Source organism: Lycium ferocissimum, chromosome 9 (assembly GCF_029784015.1).
Source record: "Lycium ferocissimum isolate CSIRO_LF1 chromosome 9, AGI_CSIRO_Lferr_CH_V1, whole genome shotgun sequence".
Taxonomy (NCBI): Eukaryota; Viridiplantae; Streptophyta; class Magnoliopsida; order Solanales; family Solanaceae; genus Lycium; species Lycium ferocissimum.
Window position 1 is genome coordinate 14,202,704 of NC_081350.1, and position 8,654 is coordinate 14,211,357.

The 8,654-nt window shown below is 35.4% G+C and overlaps 1 protein-coding gene across 4 annotated transcripts; it reads right to left on the reverse strand.

Annotated features, from left to right (window-relative positions):
- Positions 1–368: 368 nt before the first annotated feature.
- LOC132029688 (NADP-dependent malic enzyme-like) lies at positions 369–8,206 on the reverse strand. 4 transcript variants are annotated; one of them, XM_059419007.1, is made up of 20 exons: positions 8,023–8,206; positions 7,538–7,734; positions 6,694–6,814; positions 6,528–6,602; positions 6,008–6,159; positions 5,784–5,889; positions 5,563–5,628; positions 3,982–4,077; positions 3,794–3,865; positions 3,580–3,663; positions 3,335–3,433; positions 2,235–2,282; positions 2,101–2,154; positions 1,889–1,987; positions 1,693–1,782; positions 1,484–1,561; positions 1,291–1,365; positions 1,130–1,220; positions 815–943; positions 369–716 (listed from the first exon to the last, which is right to left on the reverse strand). In XM_059419007.1, exons 1-20 carry the CDS (start codon positions 8,050–8,052, stop codon positions 628–630), a joined length of 1,851 nt encoding a protein of 616 aa, XP_059274990.1. In that variant the 5' UTR covers positions 8,053–8,206; the 3' UTR covers positions 369–627. The 4 variants fall into 4 exon arrangements, with proteins under 4 accessions (XP_059274990.1, XP_059274991.1, XP_059274992.1 ...); XM_059419008.1 differs by having other exon boundaries at positions 7,538–7,750; positions 8,023–8,190; XM_059419009.1 differs by lacking the exon at positions 8,023–8,206 and adding an exon at positions 7,855–8,007.
- Between the last annotated feature and the right edge of the window lie 448 nt (positions 8,207–8,654).

The window sequence follows — 8,654 nt, forward strand, 5'->3', positions numbered from 1 at the left end:
TGAAATGAACCACGGGTTTACAACACCATACCACATAATTTTAAGAACAATGAAAACAAACACGGTTTCATAGAAAATCATACATTAATGAACCACGGGAAACCACCATCCAAACAGGGGGTTAAGATAAGTCATAGTATTATTTTCTTACGTTAGATCCTAAAATATCCCAGAACTCATATTGCAACCAAATTTTAACTGTTTTCCTAACAGGTTATAATCCAACAGTTAATTACAGGCAATTATGGTCTTCGCGCCTTCTTTCTTCTTACCGTTTCGTACATTATCATATCTTTATCAAATAAAAGGGCAATGAGCCTTAAACATGAATTCAATTATAATAAGCTTGTTTTGCAAGAGTAGAGCCGGGAAAAAAAAAATACTTCTGCTTGTATTAATATGAACTAGCCAACAATGTTCAACTCTTCTCAACGAAGAGTGAAAAATAAGAGTAAGAACAATGGGAAGCCTCGTCCTTCTCACTGTTAAGAATAACAAACATGAATGACTATACTAGGTATTGGCAGTAGCATACAAAGTATTTCATCTAAAACTAAGAATGAACCTAAAACTCAAAGCTCCTAATGTAACCCAAAATGGGATTAAACGTCAGCCAAAATTCCGAGTTTAGCGATAGGTGCGATAGACTGGAGTGTACATACAGCTCTCTGCATACTTAACGAGATTGCTAGGACGAGGGAGACGTGTTGCCAGACCTGAAAAATTAGGTGATTTAAGTTAAAAGAGTCATCATCAGCATGGTTGAAGTTGGTGTTTAATAACTCGTTAAATCACTTTAATTTGGAAAACTCACCAAGTTCATATGCCTTAGCAGCTACTGCAGCCGCTATATTTGCTGATATTTTTCTGATGTTAGTGAATGGTGGGTAGATCCGTCCCTTTAAATAGTCGTCCTCAGTCACCTCAGCTGCCAAAGCTTCCGCTGTTTCATGAAAGAAATAAATGGAGTCAAATTACATGCATGAAGAGTTTTTTCCCTCTTTTTGCTAGCATCCCGTTAAATAAGCATCAAGCTATCGTACATGTTAATGTACTGATAAAAGAGGTTATATAAATTCTAAATCAGACTCGAAGAATACATAAGTTCTTGATAACTTGATATACTTACAGGCTGCTAGTAGCATATCATCATGCACACGGATTGTGCCAGACATAATAATCCCCAAACCAAATCCAGGGAATACATAGGCGTTATTGGCCTATAAAGCAAAAGAAAGATGAGTATCCAATTTATTACTCAAAAACAGTCAATTACTAAAAGAGCAGCACCTGGCCAGACACAAAAGTCCGCCCCTCAAACTCAAAAGGGTCAAATGGGCTTCCACTAGCAAAGATTGCATGACCCTGTACGTGGCAGAAAGCGAAAGAGGCAACAGGCTCAGTAATCGTACATACAAAATTAATGGCATGAGGTAGCATTTTAGAGAACTCTAAACTATGTAACTTCGCAAACGGAATTTACCTTACTCCATGTATAAGCTTCCTCAGCAGTACATTCAGCTTGTGATGTTGGATTTGACAAAGCCATAATAAGAGGTTTCTGTTCATATGTGCCAAAGTTAGAAACTTTATGGTAGACTATGATTCATAGAGCTTGTGTCGCATTATCTATGCACGCATATTTTCGTTTGTATCTGTTCATGTGCATGTATGAGAGAGAGGGAGACCAACCGGATTGAGAGAAGCCATAGCCTCGACAACTTCCTTCGTAAATGTTTTTCCAACTCCGGAAGTTCCTATTAGAACAGTTGGCTTTATTGCCTGAAAAATGGAGAATCAACTGACATAAGGAATGTGTTTTTGCCATCATCTTTTTTAAGTCGCATCAAGCTTCGGAAAAAGAAAAAAAAAGAAGCGAACTTCACACCTTCACGGCATCTATAAGTTCCTTAACAGGTTCGTGATCATGAGCCCATGGCTTTTTGAAGTGCTGAAGGGACTCCACACGAGAACTTACGATCAGTCCCTGCAATAAATTAAGAACTGTTTAAATGGGAGAAGGGGATACTGGTAAATTACATAAATGTAAGTCTTATTGTGTAACATTGAGATGGGAATGTCAAATCATGATGCCAGTACCTTAGAGTCAACCAGCCAAATCTTCTTTCGAGCCTCTCCTACTGGAACACTAGTCTGAAATGCGAATTTTGACTATTAGTGAAGAAGCTCCAAACAAGAAAAAGGAAAAAGAGCAGATGAAAAGAATTTAGTACCTTTTTTGTTATCTCAAGTGCTATGAGCTCAGCAATACCAGTTCCAGCCTTCAGGAAGACAAATACAAGAGAGTTAAAATAAAATCCCATCAGGAAGACAAAGACAAGAGAGTTAAAAATAAAATCCCTGATATTGTGACACAATGTGCTCTTATGTTGATCTGCATTTTGATGACATTGTAAAAAGTCTCCAATGTATATAGCCATTTTGATTATAGGTATCTTCATGGTCTAGATAATCCAGAGAAAAAGTTCTTTTACTCCCTCCGTCCAAATTTACGTGGCACAATTTCCTTTTTAGTCCATCCCAAAATGAATGTCACCTTTCTTTATTTGGCAATTATTTAATGTCACCTTTCTTTATTTGGCAATTATTTAATGGAACCATCCATATTTTACCCTTGTTGGGTCCCACTTACTTTTAAAGATGTACTTATTGTGAAGCAAAGTCAACAAAAGTAAGCACTAAAGCAAGGGCAATTTGGTTAACATAACAAAGTCTTTCCTTATTTCTTAAACTCCGTGCCCGGTCAAATGGTGCCACATAAATTGGGACGGAGGGAGTAGTAGATAGACTAGTAGCACTAATGGCCTTGTTTCATAATGGCCATCGCCAGTAGATGGCCAAGGCTTCTAGATTGCGAGAATTGAAACAAACTTTCTGTCATTGGTGGAAGTTATTATATCAATCTCCAAAGCAACTGAAAAATTCCTAGGTCTAAATATCATGGCCAACTGAAAATGGAGAATTGTAAAGGTAGAACCTTAATGTGTGCCATTAGCAAATTAATTTTCTACTTTAAAGATAAAATACGTAACTTAAAATGTGTATGAATTAACTATAATGAATAAGTAAGAGAGTACAATCTTAAAGTAGTGAACCCTTGCTTTAACTCAAATAAAACCAAAAGTCAATCTCATCGGACTGTTAGAAGCTGAAGCGCTTCAGGGCAAAGATTTCATAAAACTAACTCTTTTAAGTAGCACCAAATGTGCCTACTGTTCTGGTCCAAACCAACATACAGTACATAATATGAAACTCTTGAAAGAGCAATTAAATAACCCAAAAATGTGGAAGGGCAATAGTTGACAAATCTCACCTCTCCAGCACCTAAGAATAAGAAAGTGTGGTCAGCAAGTGTTCCACCAAGTAGTTTTAGAGATGCAATAAGCCCGGCCAGAACCACAGATGCTGTGCCCTGTAAAACCAGTACAAAGATTATCAATCCACTCAAAGTGAAGGCAAAAGTTTCAAGTTGACAAAAAAAAATAGTACGAGATTTATTAATCAACTCAAAGTGAAGGCAAAAGTTTCAAGTTGACAGCTCTTTTCAGCAATATCTACCTGGATATCATCGTTGAATACAAGATGTGTCGTGCGATACTTTGCAAGAAGCTCAAATGCATTGTGGTTTGCAAAATCTTCAAACTGAAAAATTTATCAGGCAACTTTAGGACACAAATGAACTGAACTGATACGTGTTTTTTTTTGGGGGGGGGGGGGGGGGGGGGGGGTGTTAGAAGAATTGCACAGAGATATTTTCTAGTTAGTGATATACCTGAATGAGGACTTTCTCTCCATAGTTCTGCTTAACTGCAGACATAAACTCCTCCAGAAGTTCAGCATATTCCTTTAAGAGCAAACATAATGAAATTTCAGCTTCCCAAAAGGCAGACTTTTACAACTGCATTATTATCATCTGTTGTCTGACAGCACAAAGTAAAAGAATGATAAAGGTCATCGAACCTGCCCCGTAGCTCTTTTCTGCTTGAGTCCAATGTAGAACTCGTCATCCAGTAATTTTTTATTGTTCGTGCCAACATCAATGGTTATAGGCAGACACTGAAGGTGAAAACATAATAGTGAATTTCTGACACAGTGAATAGAGAAAATTGATATAGCGGAGTCAAAAGAATCAGTCCTCGCACTGATTTCTTCTTATAATAAAAGGATTGTATGACAGTAGTAATAATCGTTGCTAAGTGTCTCACATTGGTGGAGGAAATGGGTAGTTTTCACCTTATATGTCTTGGGCAATTCTAACCTCATGAGCCAGTTTATTGGGGTTGAGTTAAGCCCAAGGTCCATTTTCTTAACATGGTACCAAAGTCAAACCTATTCCTATTCTTGGTTTATCCAATGCTGGGCCTCCATGTTATGTTGTACACGCTCCATATCTCCAATTATGGGTGTACAGGTGGGAGGGTTGTTAAGCATCTCATATTGGTGGAGGCAATGGTTGTTGTCTCCTTATATGGTCTTGGGCAAGAGCATCATGAGCTAACTTTTGGGTTCAAGTTATGTCCAAGGTCCATTTCTTAACAATCTTAATAGTGAAAAAAATAATTATTGGTAGTGCTAGCAATAATAACATTAAACTAATATGATGAGAAATTTGGGGAAAAACAAAGATGATATTTGAAGTTTTATGAGTAGAAAGTGGAAACCATTATTTCACTTGAAATACTCCTAAAACCATTTTTTCAAACTTAAAATTCTCTATTTCAAGTTGAAGTTGAAACAATCAGTGGCGTACATAAAATTTATCACAAGCAGTAATGAATAAATAAATAAACAAATGAGTCACTGTAACAAGTCTCCTTATATGGTCTTGGGCAAGAGCCTCCTGAGCTAACTTTTGGGTTCAAGTTATGTCCAAGGTCCGTTTCTTAACAATCTTAATAGTAAAAAAAAAAAAAATTATTGGTAGTGCTAGCAATAATAACATTAAACTAATATGATGAGAAATTTGGGGAAAAACAAAGATGATATTTGAAGTTTTATGAGTAGAAAGTGGAAACCATTATTTCACTTGAAATACTCCTAAAACCAGTTTTTCAAACTTAAAATTCTCTATTTCAAGTTGAAGTTGAAACAATCAGTGGCGTACATAAAATTTATCACAAGCGGTAATGAATAAATAAATAAATAAACAAATGAGTCACTGTAACAAGATGATATTAGGAAAAAGTAATTAAAATATGTTAATATAAGTGTCATCAATGATGGTTAAAGAATAATGAAAAAGAAAGAAAAGAAAAAAAAAGACTTAAGTTGTTTCAAAGCAGAACTTTAATAATCTATAATATGATTTTTATATGATTTTTACTTCAAATAATTAAGTTGCTACTCGAAGACTAATATGATTTTTACTTCAAATAATTAAGTTGCTACTTGAAGACTAATGTTTTTTTGGTTGTAGCGGATTGGTGTCTCTTATAAGCACATTGTGCTAAAGGAAAAGTAAAAGCATAGAAAGGCGCAAGATAGGATCAGCTTGAGATAATCATCAAGTGTACAAGGAAAGAAAGTTGGAGTGGTGCTTACTACTGAGGGACGAATACCCCCAAGAGCAGTATAAAGAGAGAGCTTTCCAACCGGAATGCCCATGCCCTGAAACAATTTTGAAACTTCTGGTCAATTATATTATCCATCTGGTACTGTGTACGAGTAAAGTAGAAACAGTCTCTAGTTAGTTCTATCCAGTTGTTCAAATAACACCACTATTAGACTGTAAATCAAAAACCAGCCGAATTTAGCAGATTTACCTGACAGCCAAGATCACCAAGTCCTAGTATCCGCTCTCCATCAGTAACAACAATGACTTGGATACTCTTCTCAGGCCAGTTTTTCAATACCTCAAGAACCTTTCCCCTGAAAGTTTCAGTAGTAAAGTTTACATTATTTTTGGAGTCGAAGAGCATCTGATGTACAATTAAACCAAACAGCAAAAAGTTCCACCACATGGATGACCAGAAAGAAAGGAAATTACTTTTCCTTTAAGCTGATAAAGAGACCCTGAGGACGCCTGAAAATGCTTCCATATTTCTGGCAAGCCTCACCAACTGTTGGGGTATAAACAACTGGCAATAGTTCTTCAACATTATCGATGAGAAGCTTGTAAAATAACCTTTCATTTCTTTCCTGAGCATTGGAAAAATAAGTTATTAGCAGAATTTAAGCACCATAGACACAGAATCACCTATTAGTCTGGTGACAGAGTTGCCGCATCATGAAATAACTTAGAACAGCCAAGTAGTGTTTTGATGGGATTCCCTTAGATACTGATAGATCATTTTATATGTTCAATTTGTCAAAATCATAGCTAAAAGCATTCTCTCTAGAGGGAAAAAAAAAAGAGGATAAATAAATATTAAAATAAAAAGGAGAATGAGAAAACTAAGCAAATTCTGGACCATATATGATTTAGCCATGTTAATGGAAGTTCCAATAGTAAATTGTGAGATTTTGAACTGCATGGCTACCATTGACACCAGATAAAAAGTAACTACCTGAAGATCCATCATGGCCATGTATCTTTGTAGGGGAACTTGAAACTGGCGAAGATTCTGCATCACTTTCTTTTCCTGATGTTTGATGAAAAAGGTTTACAAGTCTAATTATGAGCAGAAATAGAAAGAAAGGAACTCAAGATTATATCAAGGATTATGAAATAACCTGAAGTTCTTGGCTTGAAACATTGGGAGGTAGAAGACCACGCAGATAGTGAGCATCTCTCTCTGTCTCAGTGAAGGCAAGCCCTTTGTTGTAATGTGGATCACGTAACAAACTATATCCACTGAAATCAATAAAGATGATTGTCAACAAGGACTAATTATCAGATAGTTCGATAACACAAACTAAATCCATTATTGTCAAAACCAAACACTCATTAATTTGTAACTCCAGCCATGTAATACGGGGTAAATTTCATAAATGATCACATAACTATGGTTTTTTTTTCACCAAAGTCATATAACTATGTTTTCTAACAGAAAAATCACAAAACTATCACCCTACTAACAAAAAAGTAACGATGGCCGGACAACTCAACCGTCCAATGTTTCTACTCTATATTTAACCTTTTTTTAGTTTTTAATCTTATATACAAACCCAATTACTCATTAATTTGTAACTCCAGCCGTGCAATATGGAAAACTACTCAGATGATCCAAAGGAGAGAAGGGTAATAACACAGTTTCCAACTACACATTACATCCCCCTATATTGTGATCCAGTGGCGGAGCCATAGTGCTAGCTACGTCTTCGGCAGAACCATTAGCTTTGGCTCAAACCCTGTATTTGTATTAAAAAGTCCCATCTAATATGTTAAAAAATAATATACTCAGAACCCAGTAAGCAGAAACAATTGTTGTCTAGAATTACCCATAAACTAAAAATTCTGGCTCTGCCTCTATATTTGATCTATGGGAGAACTAAAATTTACATAATTAACACAATCCATGGCAAAATGAAGCAAAAGCTAGAGGATTAAAACAAACAATAAATAGATTAGATTTACCTAGCAACAGAAAAAGTCCATGGAGTAATAGTCTGATCTTCAGTAGCTCTATCTTCCCCATACATATCCTCAACACCACCAGCAACACCACATTTATCTTTTATGTCAAGCACTGAATCACCATTTGATATTTCCTTCAACGTGCTCTCCATCACTACACTGACCCTTATTCTTCCTCTTTGGCCCAATGCCTTTCTCTGCCAATGAAACAAACTGAAACAACAAAACGACAACAACCCACAAAGAAAAAGAAAACATATAAATACCCAAAAAACTACAACGTTCTTGCTTCTGCTACCAAGAAAAGAACAACCCACCTTTTATAACACCAAGAAACAACAAAATTCAAACTTTACTCAAAAATGTTGAATGTGACGTTTCAATGTGAAATGAATTTCTAAGTGTGAAAAACTGAAAATGGTGGATAAAGGGACTTAGATAAAAATTAAAAAAAAAAAAAAAAAAAAAGTGGGGTTAGTACTAACCAGGAAATTAGGTCTGGTAAATGAGATCATAGTAATTAAGTAGAGGTGTTATTGACTTGGCATGCAAAGAGAGGGAGTAGGAGATTTCCGCGTTACATTAACAGAAAGAGAGGACTGAAAAAAAGGTAGTTGGTTGGAACAGTCCAATTTTGAAGGTTTCTTTATTGGCATACCATTCTTTCCATTCCTCTATCGGTTTGTTTTCCTATTAATGACATATTTGCCCCCACCTTATCGTTGATTTTTTTCTTTTTGATTTTTTTCTTTTCTTTTGGTGAGTTTTTAGCTCGATTTCTTTTAATAAAAGGAGAAACTTAATACACGTCTAATATAGGAGCGATTCAATAAGAGGTCTCAAGTATATTCAATAAAACTAACTCATGTACGTGTATCCCGTGAAATAAACTTATTTGGAATATGGCCAGTACGATTTCTCGTGCATGAAATGTACCATCGTCGTTTTTACCAATCGGTTTTTTGATAGCACTAGTAATCATTTTTCATATGCTTCGAATTGTTCAAATCTATTTTAAAGTTTTCTTTTATTTTTGAATTAAAAATTATACTTTTTACTTTAAAATACTCATTTTGTTTCAAAAACTAATTTATAAACATATAATAGTGAAAAATGG

Excerpts from the sequence above, each read along its gene's own strand:
- LOC132029688 (XM_059419007.1), bottom strand. The coding sequence starts at position 8,052 with ATGATCTCATTTACCAGACCTAATTTCCTG. Across the intron at positions 4,078-5,562 it reads GGGGTATTCGTCCCTCAGTA|TGTCTGCCTATAACCATTGA; the intron begins GTAAGCACCACT and ends TTTCACCTTCAG. Across the intron at positions 2,155-2,234 it reads CACTTGAGATAACAAAAAAG|ACTAGTGTTCCAGTAGGAGA; the intron begins GTACTAAATTCT and ends TTCGCATTTCAG.